Raw genomic sequence first — 22,871 nt, 5'->3', positions numbered from 1 at the left:
CGATTGTTTTTCTGATCAATTTTCCTATTACTTCTATACAAAATCGATTTGACTGTCAGTCTGATGGAAAATTGCAACGTGTGTTCAAGGCATTAGACTGTGATATGCACATTAGATTGTGACTATGGTGAGAATTTGATTGCAAACTTCTCTGAAAGGAACACTAGTAACATCACTATGTACGCTGTAAATGCTAAGGAAGATGTCAGCACTAGGTCAATGTATAACAGTAATTTATTATTTCGTGTTCTGTCCAGATCTAGTAACCTTCAATCCTCCTAGCAGTAACCTGTAGAGCTGTAAATTGAAAGTAACAATAAACAATTAAAAGTTGAACCTGTTTGGACAAGTGAAGGGCGTTGTGTGTGTGAAGGGATGAATGGGGGAGGAGGGGAGCTGTGAGTGGGAAGTATGGGGCTTAAATTGAACCTGAACTCTTGCACAGGACACAAGAAAAACAGGACAGAAATGCACCTTGTATGTATTTACTGAGTTTAACCTGTGTAATTCCCTCTCATTTGTGTCTAATCACTAGTTGTAATTTGATCTCCCACCTGTGTCACATGACTGCATATGGCAGATAAGCCCATTTGAAAGCACAAGATGTAAACAATATGTCTGCTTCCATGAATCAGGAAGTAGAAACCGTGCAGATTTATTTTAGGATTTGTTTCAGCTGTAACATAGAAATGTTTTTTTTTTGTTTTTTTTTGTTTAAATGTTATTATGCTGCTGTGTATCTTTTAGAGCAGAGAAGAGTTCTGAAGTCAGGTCCACTTTAATAGTTCACACCGCTTCAACAATAGCCCAAGCTAAAATAAGCTTTGAGGCCACAAAGATGCTGCAGCTTCCTATTTTACTGGGACAATTCCATTAACAGGCATGCGACCATGCAAGGTACCTAGTGACACTTTGCAAAACAATCTGCATATCTCAGCTCTTGTAGGCTCATAAATTCTTGCTTGACCTTTAACTAGGAAAAAAGTAAAGTGACCTATAACCAACATTTTTCCATTGACCTAGTTTCTGTGCACAAAGTTGACATTACATTTGTGGATGCTATTAGCAAACATATATCATTATATATTAATAAATGAACCTGTTATTGGTATATGTATTAACAACAGGTAGCCAAAGATGTTTCTGTGAGATTGCACCATGAACTGGAAAGTGTGGAAGAGAAGCGAATCAAAGCAGAGGATGAGAATGAAATGTTACGTCAGCAGATCATTGAAATGGAGGTGACCAAGCAAGCATTACACAATGAGCTGGATAGGACAAAAGAGGTAAGAGTGCCAAGACAGCTGCCCATTTCCTGTGTGTTTAGCTGGGAAACTCAGACATTACACATTTTGGCTGTGCAAATATTTTGTTATTTCCAAGGTGCATCACCCTCTATATGCATGCTGTGTAAATAACTGACTGGATAGAGTAAGATGGTCATACACAGATTGCCACTCAGTGTGGCAAACAGATCAGCGATCAAGTAAAAATAGTGCAGGAGGAGCATGCCAGATTGGATCAGGTAAAAATGGCACAGGAGGAGCGCAGCTAAAAACGGCTCTACCATAGATGGCAATAGTAAAAGCCATGATTGCCGTCAGTGAGTGATAATTATCACTACTTATAAGGCACCATTATTATCGTTCATTGCGGCTAAACATGGCTTTTACTATTGCCGCCTATGGGGGCAGGTTAGTCGACGGATTAAGGTTTCGGCACCGAGGGGGTGGGTTAAGGTTAGGCACAGGGGTGGTTAAATTTACGTACTGGGGGATGTGGTTAAGGTTATGCACTAGGGGGATTGGTTAAGGATAGGCAGCAGGGGGGAGTGATTAAGTTTAGATATCAGGGGTGGTGGGGCTACTAGCGGCAGTCTTCGGCGCTATTTTTAGGTATACAGTGTGGCATTAGTCCCTCTATGTTCTGAATCTGATTAAAGAGGGATAAAATCCCCCATACAATGCATATAGATTTTCAGAATATTTCATCATAAAACCTATTGAAAATAATCAAACCGCAGAGTTGCACTGTTCAATGCTATGCACAGTCAATCCACCATAGCTCCCTTGCAGTGTCCGCTCTATTGAAATTTTTGTCAGATCGTAATTTTGATAAATTTTTGCTGCGCTATAGATTTCTGGCAGACTTGATTAGAGTGATAGAATCTGCCTGTAAAAATCAATGCGTGTATGGGCAGTCATGGACATATTAGTATTTGAATAGCAGTCAGACATGCAGGCTTGATGCCACAGTCCAAAGGATAAACATTTGTTTGAGTGCACCATAAATGATCGGCGAAGCACAGTGTTTAAAGAGGATCTAAACAGACCCTCCCCCCCTCCCCAGCGGGATACTTACCTTGGGAGGGGGAAGCCTCTGGACCCTAATGAGGCTTCCCCCATCCTCTTAAGCCTCAGAGATCCAGCGCTGGCTTCCCCAGAACCACATCAGACAAGGATGCTGTGATGCAGGCACAGTAGCATCTGCAATGTTTATCTGCCGCAATCCAGCGTAGGCACAGTACCGACTTTCTGATTGGGTCAGGTGGAAATAGCCTAGCCTGATCGGGTCCACTCTACTGCACAGGCGCGAGTCACTGGATTGTGTTAGGTAAATATTTACATCGCCGGTGTTCAGAGGGTGCCAGCACTGGATGTGGGAGGGTGAAGTGGAACGGGGGAAGCCTCATTCGGATCCAAAAGGCTTTCCCCTCCCAAGGTAAGTATTCCCCAGGGTTTTTTATTTGTTACAGTTCCTCTTTAAAGTAAACTTGAGATTATTTGGAGTAAAGGATTTTTACTTACCTGGGGCTTCCTTCAGCCCACTATAGTTTGTCTGCTCCCTCAGTGTCCATCCATTCCCCTCTGTTGCGCTGCTGTGATCCTGCAGGGTTGCAGGCCACTGCACATGCGCTGTTCTTGCTCCTGTGTGTCCTCCATTATGCCCTGTGGCCGGGACTGTTCTGCACAGGCGCAGTTATGCTCTTAACGAACTGCACATGCACATAAGTCTCCTGGCCCAGACTGCACATTTGCTGTAGTGCGAGTCAAGTTTACCCATGAAAATGAGATCTGTCATTTTTTTCATCACTTTAAACAAAACATATATTGAAATAGAAATTTAAAAAATTCTTAGGCCCCATTCACACTTGCGTTTTGCCTTGCAAACGGACCGGATCCTGATCGGATCCTGATCGGATCAGGACCTGATCCTGATCGGAACCGTACGGTTCCGATCAGGATCCGATCAGGATCTGGTCCGTTTGCATCAGGCTGCCATCAGGATCCGTCAGCAAAAAATAGCGAAATTAAATAAAAAAATGTTGGGGTCAGCAGAAGGTGCACCTGGTGCACCTATAGAATCAGATTCCTCCGCTGTAGGCCTCACCTCCACCTCCAACATTCTGCCAAAACAGCTCCAGCACGTCTGTCACTGCTGCTCCACTCCAGACATGCTTGGCCCATGTGTCCCCATCTGAAATGGCCGCTTGGATACGCATAGGAAGTGGGGTAGAATGTCAAGTTTTTGTAAGCAGTGTGTTCTGTGCCTTCCGTTCCCCATTGGTTTCTGTGTGCCTGATAGTGCTGTCAGGCTCCGGTCAGGATGCGTGGGCCGGAGATCCGGACCCAAAAAATAGCGCATGTTGGAAAAGAGTCCGGATCCGATCCGGCTCCGGTACGTACGGAACGGACGCGTGTGAACATCCGCATAGACATTACATTGCTATGCGGAACGTACGTTCCGTTTGTACAGTATGCGTTCCGGATCCGATCCGGAAAATCCTGATAGCGAACGCTAATGTGAACCGAGCCTTAACCTGCTTACTGGACTGATAGAAAATTTCAGCTCACAAACACCCTCCCGGAATGGAACCTGTGAGTATGTAGGGGGACCATGTACAATGTTGTCTTTTCACATTTTTTTTTTTATAAATTAACCTAGACAATTTCTGTTTTGATAAGACTTATCTTTTATATCTTGTTTGACTTTAGGAACAGTGCAGAACTTTTCCCAGAACAGTCTTGGTAACATTTGGGAGTCCTCACCTCACTAAAACAGTGATCCCCTGATTCTTTTTAAGAGCCCCCCCCCCCCCCCCCCCGCCACATGCACATTGCATGCCTGAATACGAACTGCGCGTGCCTGCCGAAGAGCCTGCTTGTGTAATCGCCATGCCCCCTCTCCTTTACCCCCACTTACTCTTGCTGTGGCTTATGCTTTGCACGGCATGGACTCAGCTGCTGCACATGTAGCTGGGTCTACACCGTGCATTACAACTGCCCTTTTCTAAGTAGATTTCAGCGCTATGCAGGCTTCTTTTGTGAGGATGAAGGGTCATCCAGAAAGTAGGGGTCCTATAGAAAGAAGGCAGCTTGCAGCCACACAAAGCATGTGACATAAGGTTATCTATGGATGTATCTCACAGCTGCCACACTGTCGGCTCCTCCTGTGAAATAATAGAACCAGACCATGAAATTGCTCTTTAGTCCACAATAAATATTATGCAGACCTTTTAAAGGCGTGAAACTAAATTGGAAATATTAATAGGCTTCATTCGTCAAATTACACAATGTGTTGTATGCTGTTTAACAATACAAATATATAATATTTTGAAGAACATAACTAATTTAAGTAAAATATACATTTTCATGATTCAAATGTGGTCCTAGGCAGTGGACAATACTTTGTTAGTCTAGTTAGTAGGGAAGGGGTAGAATCTCTGCCGGTTTTGTTGCTGTATATAGCACTATTGAAGAGATGTTTCTGCTTTGTCCCTGTGACAGTTGGTATTTCTTCTCATTCATTTACCTCTGGTTTTGCTTCTGTTGCATAAGGTTAGTCTTGGGACAATGTAGTTGACCATCTCATGTAAGTCAGTGAAAAGACACATTATAATTTTCTGTAAGTAAGTCTCCTCTAAAAGGTTAATAAATGTGATCAAATTATGAGTAAGCAAAAAAGTTAGTCATATCTCATACACTCTAAATGTGATGCCACAGACATCTGGTGATGACCTAATTATTTATAGATATTTATTATAATTCTGGCTTTAAAAAAAAGAATACAACATACTGTATATGTAGTACGCAGGCAGTGGCATACCTATGGGCCCCAGTGTGATTTTTACATTGGGCCCTCCCAAGCACTCCATACATAACAGTTGATAAAGCGCACCAAAACTTGCCAAGGATGACCACAGTGTCAGAGGTGCAAGCAGGAGATATGGGGAACAGTTTGTTAATTATTACTGCTATTCAAAGCATCTATAGGAGTGATTATCCCTAGTACAGGTCCAATAAAGTGCTAATACAGCAGTTGAGGGAGGGCCCCTTGGGGCTCCTCTGCTCCAAGGGCCCTGGTGCGGTCGCAACCTCTGCAACCCCTATGGCTAGGCCACTGTACACAGGAAATATCTTGAGATATCTTGTACAAATGCGGGCTATTAATTCTACAAGTGTGTGAACTTAAACTTTCCTGTAAACCATATGACATGCTTATGAGATGATTGTTGTAAAGTACCGTAAAGTTATGAAGGTTACTCCAGCGTTGGGGTTCAGGGTCCAAACTAGGAATATTGCTGAGAATTTGTATTGATTCCCTTTGAGAGTACATCAGTTTCAATTTCTACACACAAAACCGTGCTTAGAAAGTAATCTCTTTCTAACCAGACAGGCCCTAGATTGTGTCTGGATGCTAATAACTGGAAGGGGCATTATACTAAAAGCTCCTCTGTAGTGCTAACTGATGTGACTGGCTCTGTGTGTTCTGTAAAATCCAGCAGAGCATTGCTACTACATACAGGAACGTTAGAAAACGTGATATTTATGCCAATATAATGACCTAGCTAATAGTTGGATATATCCATAACTCAGAGGAAGCGTGAGAAGACTTCAGGACACGATACATTAGATGGTCTTCATTTATCAGGCTGTAACTAAGAAATCAAGAAAACAGCAGTTGGAGTCCAAACCCATCCCTAACAATGACCTGAAAATAGAGTCCTCCTGATATGCAGCTGCTGTAAGTTCTTCTGTCTCTTTGTGTTGGACTCGTGCTGTTGATGCTGCCAAGAAAACCTCCAGACAGTTGCCTGGCTGGGCTTCAGATAGTGTTGGGGGCGACCCTGGTGAATAGCACAAAGCACGGGGGGATTAAACGCAGGGCAGCAGCTGCTCAGAGATTTGTTATGAATAGCATAAATGGTTTTGTTAAAAGAGTGAATGAAGCTTGACTGCCAGCAAGAGAGAAGGAAGGGGGTGGGGAGTCTGCTATTCTCACTCCACAGCTGACAGCTTCTTATTATTACTAATGAAAATGGACAGGGCCACTGTCATGGGCTCTGAAGAGGTTTCTTTGCTTTTAATCCAGTCAACAATTCAATATGAAATTCCCACCTGTGTGTATTCAGTATTAGGTTACAGCACGGTGGTGCTAACACCGCAGTACTCCCTCCATTCCATGTTCTTCCAGTTTGTAAATGAAATCTCATTGTGTGCCACAGTTTGAAAATGTCACCTGGCCCTGACCTTATTTGTGTCATATGACATGTAAATTAGCGAGCAGTCAGTGTGTCTTTAGGTCAGATGTCCCCCTCTTCTGTCATCTTTTCAGCCACGTTCAGCTGTGATAGTGTCTGCTGAGAGGGCACATAGACACGCATATCTGTCATCTGTAGTGGGAGGTTCTGTAGCTAAGCATAATACATCTTTTAAAGCCCTAATTTAGTCTCTTATTAATGCATATAATAGTAAGCTCACATTAATTAGCAATACACCAAGCTCTGTGGATTGCACATCTGTACATGTTGTAGTAAATATATTTAAAATACTTAGCTTCATTCTCTGTTGAGATGACAATGCAGCACAATTACCTGTAGAGCTTTTCTGTTCCTTCATGCTGCCAATTGTTCCTGCAGCATGCCCAGTTAAACTTCCTTCATCTGATAACACTGCAGTAGTCTTTGGGAAACCTTTGGAATTACTTGCGTCCTTGAGTACTTTCAAAGACAAGTGTATCTGAACTGTGCATGCACGAGCTCGGACGTGTACAGTATGAATGTATTTGTTATTCGGAAGTACTCGTTTCCTGAAGACTACCAAAGCGTTAGCAGATTGGGAGGAATTAGTCAGGCACAGGAATGATGGGCAGCATGGAGGAACGGAAGTAAGTATCAAACCTGAGTTTCCTCACTTCCGATCTGCTTTAAAGAAAACCAGAGACCTCACTATGCAGCTTGTTTTTACTTACCTGGGGCTTCCTCCAGCCCCATAAGCAGGGATCAGTCCCTCGCCGTCCTCCCGTTGTCCTCCATTCGTCCGCCATCCGACCCGGGAATTGGGTAAGTTGGATCCAGTCTGGGTCAGCCGGGATCTTCTGCGCATGCGTAGATGACCCCGGCTGATGTCACTAAGCCAGATACCCGGGCTGATTGCCACTAAACAGAGCTTATGTGCCTGGAGTAAGCCCCGAGTAAGTAAAAAAAAACTTTGTAGTGTGCCGTACACTTTAAGCCCTCCTGTGTCCTCCCCAGTGTTTTTTCGGGCTAAATGGAAGAGCAGTGAAAAATATTTTTTATTACGTGTAATTAAGGATGATGAGTGGTACACCTTACTTTTGGGAACACCCTGAGGGGGATTGCGAAAATGGTTAAATGCTTTATTGCACACTGAGCACTTTAGCTCCAGTGCTGGCCACAAATATTTAAAATTTTGCAACAGATAGAGAATGAGTGTGATCGTGTGATCTGCATTGTACTGAAGAAGGAACCTATTTGGGGTAAGCTGGGAAGGGGGGTGGGGTTAGATACTTACCCTTATGGTACAGATATTTCCAGGATCCTCATGGAGCCCACTGTTCCAGTGCAGGGTCCCTCTTCATCTTCTGGCTGTAGTCCTGGCTGTGGATGAGCTCATCTAGAATGGTCTGCACATGCCCAGTAAAATAAAGCCGCACTCCTGAATCATCTGTTGTGAGTGACGAGTACTATGCTTTCCAGCAAGAGTAGTTTGAATTATTATCTGTATTGAAAGGTATTGTTGCTACAGGCTAAAATAGTTACCGGTAGTTTCTAATGTCATTACACTGCAAAATAATTTGTTTAGTATTACGTTTTATCAGTTCTCAAACCCGTTGCAAAGGAGGTGGAATGTGCTAACCGCCATTCTTGCACTCATGTAGAATGCTAGTTCTATGCCTGCTTTAATCCAGTAGTATACATTAGGTGCCCTCATTCTACTGGCTGTACTGTAATGGGAAAGGATAACACCCTCTGTCAGGTCCTTGCACTGTGTCTTTAGAGCATACACGTCAAACTCCAGCCCGCGGGCCAAATCTGGCCCTCAGAGCCATTAAATTTGAACTCCAGGGGGTTTCCACACTTCGCATTATGTTTGGCCCACTCTAGACCACCAGGGATGCTGATGAAGGTAAAGCCCTAGATCACCAGGGAAGCCATATGGGGGGAGGGAGGGGGAAAGCACTAGACACCAGGGTGCAGCTGTATAGGGAAGGACGAGTGGTCACTGACACCAGGGAATAGTATAGGGGAGGGAGGGGGGCACTAGACAACAGGGAACTGTATTAGGGAGGGAGGACCACTTAACACCCTGCAACTGTGTAGGGATGGGAGGAGGGCCACTAGCCACCAGAAGCTTTGTAAGGGAGGGAGTTGGCCACACAACATTGAGGTTGGCCTCTGACTTGGTACCAGTGTTCAGTTTTCGGCTCACTTTGTATTTTAGTTCGACACCCCTGCTTTAGAGGGATTCCACCACTGAAATCCCGGAGGTATATTGCAAAGCAAGAATTAATGTTTGTACTTTTTAATCTGCTTCGTTTAGCACAGTGTCAAATGGAAGAGTATAAGGCTGCTTTAATTAATGCAGAATTTCCCTTTTGAAAAAAAAAATGTGTTCTGTTATATCAAGTAAAAAAAAAATGGATTATAAGAACAGATTTGTAGGACGACAAGGAAAAGTGTTTGTTATCGCAGCTTATGAAAGTCTGTTTCTTGTATCACTTTGTAGATTTCACATGTGCAGAACTGGAAGGTCTTGTCACTTCACGTTAGCGGGGTGTAATGTAATGTGCCAGGGAATGGACTGAGTAGGCTGTACAGTAGAATTCCACTGTAGTTTCTTGACCAGAGCAGATTGTGCCATCCATGCTGCAGAATGCTGAAGAACGGGAGCGTTAAACCTGCACAAGGCTCAGTTTATTTCAACTCAGCAGTTTCAGGGACAAGGAACTGACTATGTTTCTGTAAGCATAAAAACTGCTACTATTCACTAAAGTTTTGTAAACTACTTTATTTTTCAAATGAGTAAAAAAACCTCAAATTACAAAAAGACATGAGATACAAACAAAGTAGTCTTCATGTACAAAACATGCAATACTGTTGTTGTTTTTTTATTACATATTTTGGTTGCTACGTTACAGTATTGTATAAACTGTTATAAGTAGTTTAAAACAATTTAAAAGCAAATTGAAAACAACAAAAAACATAGTTTATACTACATGTCCAAATCCTGAGTTGTCTGAAAGCCAATCGTTTATTCACATTTCACTATGTGTAACACGGGACTCGATACAAATTTTACAAACAATCTCTCAGAATGGAACTTGTTTGTAAGTAGAAGACTGCCTGTACTTTGAAAATAGTTCCTTTTGTGTATCTTGGGTTTTCATGCACAAGAACCCTTCCAGCACATGGAACTCATTTTGGGTGCCATAGGCAAATGGAGGATACATATACTGTACATCCTTCACAAATAAGGAGCCCAAACACAATGGAAAAACATGTCTGTATGGAACCGGTGGGTGAACCTACCTGAGGTTGTCCCTTGGGCCAGAGACCCTACCTCTGCCTGGATACAGTTAACAGGAGGTGGATACATTAATGGGAATCCTGTTGTCACTACATGGTATGTTTTCAGCACTCCAGATCTCACAAGAGTTTACGATCAAACTAGTTCAATGTCCAATCCGTGTCAGTCAAAATCCCTTCAAACGTAACACTCTGGATCATCCAGGTCTCCGTGCTTCCACTCCATAAAAGATATTTGGATTTTATGGAGTGGAAGCACGGAGACCTGGATGATCCAGAGTGTTACGTTTGAAGGGATTTTGACTGACACGGATTGGACATTGAACTAGTTTGATCGTAAACTCTTGTGAGATCTGGAGCGCTACTTTTCTTGTTTTTCATAGTTTGTTATATCTTACATCAGATATTTAAGAGCGCACCACGGTAATAGAGTTAACTGTGGTACAATCCCAGGAGCGCAGCTTTAGGTGAATTGTAATGTTTTCAGCACTAGTCACTGTTTTGGTAATTTAAGCAAAGAATTTTGGAATCACAAGTGCGTTATCACAGGTACAGTCATCTCATTTATGTTTTATGCACAAACCACTTCTGCATTTGTGTATGTTTTTCTTGAATGATTCTACTGTTAGTGTTCTACACAGCGTATAGCAAGCGGGAATTTACCGGTATATAAAAACTCAGAGAATATTCAGTACATTAGACAAGACTAGTGGAGAGTTATTATCTACAGCATTCTTGTAGATTGCTTCCAGTTGCTGTGGTACAGGAAAGCTGCCAGTGTCCCCTGCCTTATTTATGGCAGTAGACTAGAAGACTCGCATTGAGCTCTGTCTTCCTTGTGAGTGTGGCCTTTACATTGTGCTGAGGATGACGTGGAGCCTGGTAATGAATCAGACTAGCCACAAGTCAGATCATTGGAACTAGCTGTCAAGCTGGGTCAGCCAGGTCTTGCTAGAGAACATCCTCTTGTGGATGTGTTCAGATTATGAGAAAAGTAGCTGGAGATGCTTTATTTAATCCCACAGATCAGGGCTAACTGATGAAATCTGTGTCAATTGCTGTACACCCTCTGCTTATCAGACTGCAGAGAACAGATAGCTATGACGCGTAACAAAAGTAATAGATGCATATATTTCTGTTTATTATATTTAAACAATGACCTTGTTAATAAGCATTATTTATTTGACCTCTTGAAGTCAGTTTTATTTGTATGGGGGTCGTGGTTCCTATCTTGGCACCATGGGCAGCATTCCCACCTTGCAGCACTGGTCTCTAGTTCGAATTCCAGCTAGGGAACTATCTACATGTGGTTTGTATGTTATCCTCATATTTTTGTGGGTTTACTCCAGGCACTCCAGTTTCCTCCTACATCCAAAAAACAAGTTAATTTGGCATCCCCCTAAAAATGTTCCCTTAACTGTGATGTACATATGACTATGATAGGGATTAGATTGTGAGCCCCTTATGAGTTAAAGTGGATCCAAAATCAAAAACAAACTATCACAAGTAACTTGTATATATCTTATCTAAAGTTTAGACAGTTTACACAGCAAATCTAGCTGCAAACAGCTTCAACAGTTTCATGTTTATTTATTCCTGTGATACAATGACAGCGGCCATGTATTGTTTGTCACATTCCACACAGACAAGCTGCAACTGCATCTCCAGCCCTCAGCTCACTCCCCTCTCCTGCTTCCTCCTCCCCTCTGCCTCTGGCTAGTAACCTCCTCCTCCTCCTGCCCAGACTGAGCTTCCATAAGCCCTTGCTACATGGAGTGCCAAGGCACTATAAGCTGTGGGCAAGGCTTGTTTAGTTTATAGGGAATTAGAGCATTAAAACAAAAAAAAAGTATTTGGCTTGAGGAATGCCCTATAAACTATATGTAAGGAATACAATTATGCAATGAGTAAAAGTTTATCTCGGATCCCCTTTAAGTTACAAGACTATGCACTCTGTACAGCACTGCGGAAGTCTTTCACATCACTGTGGAGGGATTTTAGCCCCTCTTCCTTACAAAATTGCTTCGGTTCATCGAGATGTGTGAGCATCTATTTATAAACAGCTCTTTTAAGATCACAGCACTTCAGTTGCGTTGAGGTCTGGGCTTAGGCTGGGCCATTGAAACACCTCGAATCGAGGTGTGTTCACATTTATTTTTTAACAGCTCTTTTAAGGTCACAGCACTTCAGTTGGGTTGAGGTCTGGGCCTTTGCTGGGCCATTGAAATTAGTGTTGGGCGAACACCTGGATGTTCGGGTTCGTGAACGTTCGCCGAACATAGCCGCGATGTTCGGGTGTTCGCGCCGAACTCCGAACATAATGGAAGTCAATGGGGACCTGAACTTTCGTGCTTTGTAAAGCCTCCTTACATGCTACATACCCCAAAATTACAGGGTATGTGCACCTTAGGAGTGGGTACAAGAGGAAAAAAAATTTGCAAAAAGAGCTTATAGTTTTTGAGAAAATCGATTTTAAAGTTTCAAAGGGAAAACTGTCTTTTAAATGCGGGAAATGTCTGTTTTCTTTGCACAGGTAGCATGCATTTTGCCGCCATGCAGTCATAAATGTAATAAAGATAAGAGGTTCCATAAACAGGGACCGGCAACGCTAACCCAGCAGCAGCACACGTGATGGAACAGGAGGAGGCGCAGGAGGAGAAGGCCACGCTTTGAGACACAACAACCCAGGCCTTGCATGAGGACAAGAAGCGTGCGGATAGCATGCTTTTTGCCGCCATGCAGTCATAAATGTAATAAAGATAAGAGGTTCCATAAACAGGGACCGGCAACGCTAACCCAGCAGCAGCACACGTGATGGAGCAGGAGGAGGCGCAGGAGGAGAAGGCCACGCATTGAGACACAACAACCCAGGCCTTGCATGAGGACAAGAAGCGTGCGGATAGCATGCTTTTTGCTGCCATGCAGTCATAAATGTAATAAAGATAAGAGGTTCCATAAACAGAGACTGGCAACGCTAACCCAGCAGCAGCACACGTGATGGAACAGGAGGAGGCGCAGGAGGAGAAGGCCACGCTTTGAGACACAACAACCCAGCGTGCGGATAGCAGGATTGCAGATAAGAGGTTCAATAAACAGGGACCGGAAACGCTAACCCATCACAGATGGTCATTGTTCATGTTACTTGGTTGGGGTCCAGGAGTGTTGCATAGTCATTTCCAATCCAGGATTGATTCATTTTAATTTGAGTCAGACGGTCTGCATTTTCTGTGGAGAGGCGGATACGCCGATCTGTGACGATGCCTCCGGCAGCACTGAAACAGCGTTCCGACATAACGCTGGCTGCCAGGCAAGCCAGCACCTCTATTGCGTACATTGCCAGTTCGTGCCAGGTGTCTAGCTTCGATACCCAATAGTTGAAGGGTGCAGATGGATTGTTCAACACAGCTACGCAATCTGACATGTAGTCCTTGACCATCTTCTCCAGGCGATCGGTGTTGTAGGTGGATCTGCACGCTTGCTGTTCTGTGGGCTGCTGCATGGGTGTCAGAAAATTTTCCCACTCCAAGCACACTGCCGATACCATTCCCTTTTGGGCACTAGCTGCGGCTTGTGTTGTTTGCTGCCCTCCTGGTCGTCCTGGGTTTGCGGAAGTCAGTCTGTCGGCGTACAACTGGCTAGAGGAGGGGGAGGATGTCAATCTCCTCTCTAAAGTCTCCACAAGGGCCTGCTGGTATTCTTCCATTTTGACCTGTCTGACTCTTTCTTCAAGCAGTTTTGGAACATTGTGTTTGTACCGTGGATCCAGAAGGGTATAAACCCAGTAATTGGTGTTGTCCAGAATGCGCACAATGCGTGGGTCGCGTTCAATGCAGTCTAGCATGAATTGAGCCATGTGTGCCAGAGTCCTGCCAAAATCCTCATCATCCTCTTGTGAGCGTTGTGATAGTTGTTGTGATGCATCATAGTCGTCACCTTCTTCCTGGTCTGCTTCTGCTGACCATTCGCGCTGAATTGTGGAAGTCCAACGTGCACCGCTCTGGCCCTCGTCAGTGGTGGCATGAAATTCCTGCTCCAACTCCAGCTGTTCCTCCTCCTCTTCTTCGTCATAGCTGCTGGGGCCAGCGTTTCCTGAGGCGGATGGCCTGATGTTGGTACCATCACGCTGATCGTTTTCTCCTTCAGATTCCCCCAGTTGCATCATGACAGCTGTTTCCTTGATTTTCAACATTGACCTCTTCAGTAAACACAGCAGTGGTATGGTAATGCTGACTGAAGAGTTGTCACTGCTCACAAGCAACGTGGATTGCTCAAAATTTTGGAGGACTTGGCAGAGGTCCAACATGTTGGCCCAATCGGATCCACAGAAGCTTGGCAGCTGTCCGGATGCGCCTCGGTACTGCGCCGTCATGTACTGGACCACTGCACTCTTCTGCTCGCAAAAGCGGGCTAGCATGTGCAGCGTAGAATTCCAGCGCGTAGGGACATCACACAGCAAGCGATGGTGGGGGAGATTGAAGCGCTCCTGCATCTTGGCGAGTGCCCCCGAAGCAGTACTGGAATTTCTGCAATGTTTGGCCACTCGTCGCACCTTCAACAGAAGATCGGCCACGCCTGGGTATGTCCTCAGGAACCGCTGAACTACTAGGTTCATCACGTGCGCCAGGCAAGGGATGTGTGTCAGCTTAGCCAACCTTAAAGCGCGAATGAGATTACTCCCATTATCACACACAACCATGCCCAGTTTCAGGTCCAGCGGTGCCAGCCACAAATCCGTCTGTTCCTTTATTCCCCTCCAAATTTCCTCCCCTGTGTGCTGCTGATCCCCAAGGCAGATCAGCTTCAGCAACGCTTGCTGACGCATGCCAACAGCTGTGCTGCACTGCTTCCATGATCCTACTGCTGCTGGGTTAGCGTTTCCGGATGAGGTACAGCTTTGAGATGCGTTGGAGGAGAAGGAGTCAGAGAGGTAGGTGCTGTTGTTATCCAGTGGGAGGGACGGCGGTGCAGCTGTTTGCGGCGTGGGCAACACCCGCGCCGTAGCAGGTGAGGAATCGCTGCCAGGCTCCACAAGGTTCACCCAGTGCGCGGTAAGGGAGATGTATCGACCCTGGCCGAATGCACTCGTCCAGGTGTCAGTGGTGAGGTGAACCTTGCAGGCAACGGCATTCTTCAAGCTTCGGGTTATTTTGCTGACCACGTGCTCATGCAACTCAGGCACTGCAGAGCGCGCAAAGTGGTAGTGGCTGGGAACCACGTAACGTGGGATGGCCATTGACATCATGCCCTTGAAGCTGTTTGTCTCCACCACTCGATATGACAGCATTTCGCAGGCCAGAAGCTTGGCTATGCTGGCTGTTAGTGCCACGGCCCGGGGGTCATTTGCTGGCAATTTCCTCTTGCGCTCAAGCATCTCTGAGACAGACAACTGAACCGTAGGGCTGCACACTGAACGGCTGTTGGTTGTTGTGTTTGATGACTGGGAGACCTCAAGAGCACTATTCCGGAAAGTGACAGTGTCAGCGTCGTCTGATGTTTGTGAATGTTGTTGTGAACCACGCAATGGCTGGGCTACTGCTGCTGCTGAGGAGGGTCTGGTGGTGAGTCTGGTGACCCCAAGGGAGGCAGTGTTGCTGGTGGTACCCTGTCCTGGCGGCCACAGAGTGGGATGTTTGGATACCATGTGGCGGGTCATGCTGGTGCTGGAGAGGTTGTTAATATGTTTCCCCCTGCTCAGGCGGGTCTTGCACACCTTGCAAATCACCATGGTACCATCCTCACTGCAGTCTTCAAAGAAAGGCCAGACTTTGGAGCACCTGCCTTGCTGGCGATTTCTGTTTGCGCCTCTTTTGCGTCTCACTTGAACTTCCACGCTTGTGGTGCCTGAAATTTCGTGCCGCCTACCTTGTGGCACAAGGCGAACTCGTGCAGCAGTGGGTTCTTCAACACACTCATCTGTGCTGCTATGACGGCGATGTTCTCCTTCACATACAAAATCTGGGTCTCTGTCAACATTGTCCATACCCTCCTCCTCTTCCATCTCCTCAAACTCGTCATATGTGATTGTGGGCCGCCACCGTGGAGTAGAGCTCCCCACAACAACCTCTGCGCACCACACTCCAACGTCGTCTTCAAGATCTTCTCGGCCGACCTCCTGCAATTGAAACCCCTCCTGCCCAACTTGCTCTGGGATTTGGGTTTCAAAGTCCTCCTCGGACTCGCCTTGCATTTCAGTGCGCGGTGCATTTCTCACAGTCAATGCTTGTGATTCCGGGCACAAAATTTCTGGCTGTTCCATTGACCTTTGAAAGGTGGAAGTTTGTTGGGCTGGGAATAGCTCCTGCGAATACCCCATTGTGTCCTGAGGAAATTCTTCGGACTGGTTATTTGGCAGTTGTGTGCGTGGTGTCGCTGACAGTTGTCAGCTTTGTGCCCGCTGGCTCCTTGTAACTGGCTGAGGACTCGGACCTCATGCGTGATGTGCTGGTGCTGCTTAACCCACTGCTGGACGCTTGAGAGGTCATCCAATTAATTATCTGGTCCTGTTCTTTTGGATTTGTGAGGGTTGATTTCCTGGACAACATGGGCGGTATTGAGTGGGTTTTCTTCGGTGCTCCACTGTGGCCTGTACGTGAACCGTCAGGGGGAACACCTCTTCCCTTGCCCCTCCCTCTTTCACAGGATTTCTTCTTCATTTCACTTATCCGTAAAAGTACACGCTGACTGGCAGCAGTACAGTGGCAGTACAGAAATGCTATACAGTGGCGGGTGACCGGTGTACTACTATTCCCAGCAGCGACACAGAGCACAATGCTATACAGTGGTGGGTGAGCGGTGTACTACTGTTGCCAGCAGAGACACAGAGTGGCAGTAAACACAATGCTATATAGTGTGGCTGAGCGGTGTACTACTGTTCCCAGCAGCGACACAGAGCACAATGCTATACAGTGGTGGGTGAGCGGTGTACTACTGTTCCCAGCAGAGACACAGAGTGGCAGTAAACACAATGCTATATAGTGTGGCTGAGCGGTGTACTACTGTTCCCAGCAGCGACACAGAGCACAATGCTATACAGTGGTGGGTGAGCGGTGTACTACTATTCCCAGCAGCGACACAGAGCACAATGCTATACAGTGGTGGGTGAGCGGTGTACTACTATTCCCAGCAGCGACACAGAGCACAATGCTATACAGTGGTGGGTGAGCGGTGTACTACTGTTCCCAGCAGAGACACAGAGTGGCAGTAAACACAATGCTATATAGTGTGGCTGAGCGGTGTACTACTGTTCCCAGCAGCGACACAGAGCACAATGCTATACAGTGGTGGGTGAGCGGTGTACTACTGTTCCCAGCAGAGACACAGAGTGGCAGTAAACACAATGCTATATAGTGTGGCTGAGCGGTGTACTACTGTTCCCAGCAGCGACACAGAGCACAATGCTATACAGTGGTGGGTGAGCGGTGTACTACTATTCCCAGCAGCGACACAGAGCACAATGCTATACAGTGGTGGGTGAGCGGTGTACTACTGTTCCCAGCAGCGACACAGAGCACAATGCTATACAGTGGTGGGTGAGCGGTGTACTACTATTCCCAGCAGCGACACAGAGCACAATGCTATACAGTGTGGGTGAGCGGTGTACTACTATTCCCAGCAGCGACACAGAGCACAATGCTATACAGGGTGAGCGGTGTACTACTGTTCCCAGCAGACACACAGAGTGGCAGTAAACACAATGCTATATAGTGTGGGTGAGCGGTGTACTACTATTCCCAGCAGCGACACAGAGCACAATGCTATACAGGGTGAGCGGTGTACTACTGTTCCCAGCAGACACACAGAGTGGCAGTAAACACAATGCTATATAGTGTGGGTGAGCGGTGTACTACTATTCCCAGCAGCGACACAGAGCACAATGCTATACAGGGTGAGCGGTGTACTACTGTTCCCAGCAGACACACAGAGTGGCAGTAAACACAATGCTATATAGTGTGGGTGAGCGGTGTACTACTATTCCCAGCAGCGACACAGAGCACAATGCTATACAGGGTGAGCGGTGTACTACTGTTCCCAGCAGACACACAGAGTGGCAGTAAACACAATGCTATATAGTGTGGGTGAGCGGTGTACTACTATTCCCAGCAGTGACACAGAGCACAATGCTATACAGGGTGAGCGGTGTACTACTGTTCCCAGCAGACACACAGAGTGGCAGTAAACACAATGCTATATAGTGTGGGTGAGAGGTGTACTACTATTCCCAGCAGCGACACAGAGCACAATGCTATACAGGGTGAGCGGTGTACTACTGTTCCCAGCAGAGAGACACAGAGTGGCAGTAAACACAATGCTATATAGTGTGGGTGAGCGGTGTACTACTATTCCCAGCAGCGACACAGAGCACAATGCTATACAGGGTGAGCGGTGTACTACTGTTCCCAGCAGAGAGACACAGAGTGGCAGTAAACACAATGCTATATAGTGTGGGTGAGCGGTGTACTACTATTCCCAGCAGCGACACAATGACCGGGGGACCCTGGCTAGCCTGGCTGGAGAGAGAACTACCCTGCCTGCCTACCCAAAGCTAAACCCACAGACAAATGGCGGAGAAATGACGTGGATCGGGTATTTATTTACCCGAACCACGTGACCCGTTCGGCCAATCAGAGCGCGTTCGGGTCCGAACCACGTGACCCGTTGGGCCAATCACAGCGCTAGCCGAACGTTTGGGTAACGTTCGGCCATGCGCTCTTAGTTCGGCCATATGGCCGAACTCGAACATCACCCGAACAGGGTGATGTTCTGCAGAACCCGAACAGTGGCGAACACTGTTCGCCCAACACTAATTGAAATGCCTTGATTCTTTTCTTTATCACATACTCTTTTCCATTACTTTATAGATTTGCTGGTGTGCTTCAGATAATTGTGCTGTTGCGTCTTCCAGCCAAGCTTTTATTTTCAGCTTAATGACTTATTGGGTGCCCAAGCCTAAATCATTATGCCTCAGCCACTATGCTACTTTTTGTTTTTGCCAAACATAGCACTGTGTATTATGGTCAAAAGTCGTTATACACACACATATACATACAGGTAGCACACAATGCATAGTCTATGGTTAATAACGCTGGAAAGCTACATGTAGAACCTTCCTTTAGGGGAGTCATGCAATGGTGTATTGGTAATTAGCATTGTCATATTGATTAGTAATTACATTTTTATTATCTCTTGAACACTTGTTGAGGGTAATATTAATGTTGCTTTGCAGTGTTTAGCCATATCCTTGGTTGTTACAGATAATCCTTAAAAGGAATCTGAGGTCATCTTCAAAAAACTAATAAGCAGCTGAGTGTGGTAAGTGCATCTTGCATTAACACTGGAACTGTCTGGACACTGTTATTGTTCACTCACTCATAGGCAATGATCCTAATGAGGCTGCTGACACAGCAGGGTGATTTCTTTTTAAAAATCCGTTATTGCATTAACAAAATTGCCATATTGATCCTGCAAGCCTGAGAACCCCTTCTTATCTGGATTGTAGGTTTCCACCGGAGAATTACAGTTCAGCCAAATAAGTCATTGCGGTACAATAATTAGACTAGCATAACCTTGTTTGCCAAAGTATATTTCCTGTTTAATGTGGATGAAAATGTAAGGTTAAGACAATCATTTTAATATGTATTCCAGCACACATTCCATATTCAAAGTAAATCCATTATTTATTAATTCCACTTCTAATACCCGTCCCCACAAATAGTTTACATCACTATTTCTGACATCATGACCTAGTTATCGTGAGAAAAGTGGTTTTAGAAATTGCTTGTTGACCAAACTTTCCACCATGCAGAGATTGCAGGCTTTGATGTCTTGGGAAGAATCAAAAGGTAGCAAGACGTATACAAATTATATAACTCTTCTCCCAGCACACAATATTTTCCAAATACAACACTTATAGGAGGATCTGTTATCTTATGTCCAGCCAGGGGATGAATTAAGCATACCAAACAGCTATTTGTGAAGGAGGCAGTTGTGGAGTTAGGCTAGGCTAGACCTCCAACAGCAGGGTCGGACTGGGACACTGGGGGCCCACCAAAGAAATTTTAACCTGGGGCCACACATCCCATGATTGCGGTGAAAAAAGGGAGTGACCATGCATCGGAAGGTGGGCGTGGTCATGATGTATTATGGACAGGGCCAAATGTACATGATCTGAGCAGCATTGTAATTCAGAGACACTGCTGCCCAGCAAAACTTTGCATAGAGTCCCCTCCTTCAATATAAAGTAATGTCCTACTTTGCAGAGGTTGCGACCACAGAGGTTGCAGAGATTGCAACCGCATCGGGGCCCTTGGGCCAAAGGGGCCCCGAAGGGCCCTCCCTCAATTACAGTATTACCTCTCTATTGGTCCTTTGCTCATAATAATCACTTCTATAGATACTTTGAACAGTAGTAATCATTAACAAGCTATTTCCCATCCCCTTCTTGCACCTCTGACACTGTAGTTGCCATTGGCAGGTTTTGGTGCGTCGTATCAATTGTTATGTATAGAGTGCTTGGGGGGCCCCATTGTAAAATTTGCATCGAGGCCTACAGCTCCTTAGCTACGCCACTGCTCTCAGCATGAGTGATTACAGCACTGAGAAGAGAATTTTTGGGCTGCAGGCAGCAATTGGAGCTGTGTCAGACAAGGAGGGGGGGCCCACCAGAGACCTGGAGGGGGGGCCCTCCGAGGGAAAAAACTGTACTACTGTGGCCCAGTCCGACCCTGTCCAACAGGTAGCGCACAGTGTAGTAGTGTCCACACTGATGGCTCGTTGTAGTCCGGTTGGTGTCCTGAGCAGATGTGTTTCCACCATAGGCTATATGGGAAATACATCCACTCTCCAGGAAAAATTGCGGACACTACAAGAATGCATTCTGCTTACCACAATGGATCTGTTGCAGACTGACAAGTGTGAACGTATCCTATGTTTGCTCTTCTAGGAATACAGTTGCTACGAGACTCTCTGGAACCTCTCTCACCTTGTAGAAGGAGTAATTAGCTGCACAGGACAAGAGGTTTTGTTACTCACTTTTAATATCTGGGTCACCTGGACACTATCTGCTTTTTTTTTGTTTTAGAAGCACTATGGATTGGTTTTGTTTTATAAGCTCGTAAAAATCAAAGTAATCAAGCTGAATACATTTGCCATTAATCCTTGTGCACTGCGCAGGCTCCGGTAGGTTTGCACAGAAGCACAGAGCCACTTGTGCACGGGGAACAAAAACCATATACGAGCGGCTCCATGATACTGCACAGGCATGGGCCGTACTTTGCGCCTGCGCAATGCGGATGTGCTCGTACACAGGGGAGCATGGCCACAAGCAATCTTCAACATTAGAGTTAAAGACTTTTTAGAAGATCATGTGTGCTCATTCATTATATAGCATAGCAATAACAAAAATGTTATGCTGCACTCACTTGTCAGTTTTGCTTACCAGTAGATTATATCTTTATTTTGACATTGTGGTTGTAGCTCGTTTTTTATACTGCTGGTAGTTTGACAAACCCAAAATTCAATGGGCTATTTATTAGCAGACGTAGACCTAGGGCCGGATTTATGCCTAGGTCACCTAGGCCATGGCCTAGGGCACCAAAGGAGCAAGGGCGCCAAAGCAGCAGGCTGAACTTTTGCAGCATTTGCAAACTTGCAAATACTGCAATCCACGGAGATCAGGCGAGCACCTGGCCATGGTACTCTGCTGCCAGCAGCTTGTGCAGGGGCCATCTTGCTCTCTGTGCACGTTTGCATTGTGGCCTGCGACTATGGACTTGGGCAGCATTGGAGACCAAGGTAAATAGGATGCTTCGGCACTGGAGATGAGCTGAGAAATGAGTGACATTGATGGCTGCTGCGGTGTGAAGGCGAGCTGGCTACCTTTACTGAAAGGATAAAAGTGGAAAAAGGAGGCATTAAAGATTAGTATAGATAGCCAGCTGACTAGCTGACTATCTATACTAGAGGGAAAGGGAGTAGGATTCATCTGGCTACCTATACTGGGGGGGTGGGGGTCATCAGGTTACCTATACTAGAGGAAAAGGGGGAGGGGTCATCTGGCTACCTATACTGGGGGGGTGGGGGTCATCAGGTTACCTATACTAGAGGAAAAGGGGGAGGGGTCATCTGGCTACCTATACTGAAGGGGGGCGGCTGGTGACAGCGGCCTTGGGCGGTAAAGAGTACAAATCCGGCCCTGCGTAGACCTGAACTTTTAGACCTTGATTCCTGAATAAATTCTCTTTGAAGGAAACTAGTGAGACTCAGAGGAGAACCTCTGTATTCAATTCTGAGGGTCAGATTTACTAAGACACCTCCAGAGGTCTCCAAGCATATTAAAGAACCCCTGTAATCACGTAGAAGAAAAATACTGACATTTACCACTACTGAGGAAAGTATTTTTCTTCTACGTGATTACAGGTGTTCTTTAATATGCTTGGAGACCTCTGGAGGTGTCTTAGTAAATCTGACCCTCAGAATTGAATACAGAGGTTCTCCTCTGAGTCTCACTAGTTACCTTCAAAGAGTATTTATTCAGGAATCAAGGTCTAAAAGTTCAGGTCTACGTCTACTAATAAAAAGCCCATTGGATTTTGGGTTTGTCAAATTACCAGCAGTATAAAAAAACGAGCTACAACCACAATGTCAAAATAAAGATATAATCTACTGGTAAGCAAAACTGACAAGTGAGTGCAGCATAACATTTTTGTTATTGCTATGCTATATAATGAATGAGCACACATGAAATTTTAATGCCAGTTTCTTCTCATGGGCAGTTAATTGCAACCGTGATAGCATGAGAAACTGGCTGCTTGATTATGTGTTAGATTATAAATAATCCAGCACTTTGATGTTCTGTGTGGTGGTCACACAAGGTTAATTGGCTCCACATAAACTGAATTATTGAATTTTATTCTTAATGAAAAATATATTTACTCAGGGGCTTGGGTTCTGGGTAAAGCTGCCATCTAGAGACTGAATTCCGAGTTCTTTCCTCACACTTCTTGACTTGTTTGTTAAGGCCATTTAATCACAGAAGACCCATGTT

At 45.4% G+C, this 22,871-nt stretch overlaps 1 protein-coding gene across 3 annotated transcripts in view; it reads left to right on the top strand.

The window, feature by feature from the left end:
- LOC137518828 (microtubule cross-linking factor 1-like) overlaps positions 1 to 22,871 on the top strand; it is a 145,079-nt gene that overhangs the window by 6,052 nt on the left and 116,156 nt on the right. For all 3 annotated transcript variants that reach the window (XM_068237188.1, XM_068237186.1, XM_068237187.1), the window contains exon 2: positions 1,128 to 1,286. In XM_068237188.1, coding sequence (XP_068093289.1) covers positions 1,128 to 1,286 — 159 coding nt within the window. The remainder of the gene's footprint in view (positions 1 to 1,127; positions 1,287 to 22,871) is intronic.

Source organism: Hyperolius riggenbachi, chromosome 5 (assembly GCF_040937935.1).
Source record: "Hyperolius riggenbachi isolate aHypRig1 chromosome 5, aHypRig1.pri, whole genome shotgun sequence".
NCBI classification, from domain to species: domain Eukaryota; kingdom Metazoa; phylum Chordata; class Amphibia; order Anura; family Hyperoliidae; genus Hyperolius; species Hyperolius riggenbachi.
The sequence above is the reverse complement of the archived record's forward strand: the minus strand, read 5'-3'. Positions and strand labels throughout refer to the sequence as shown.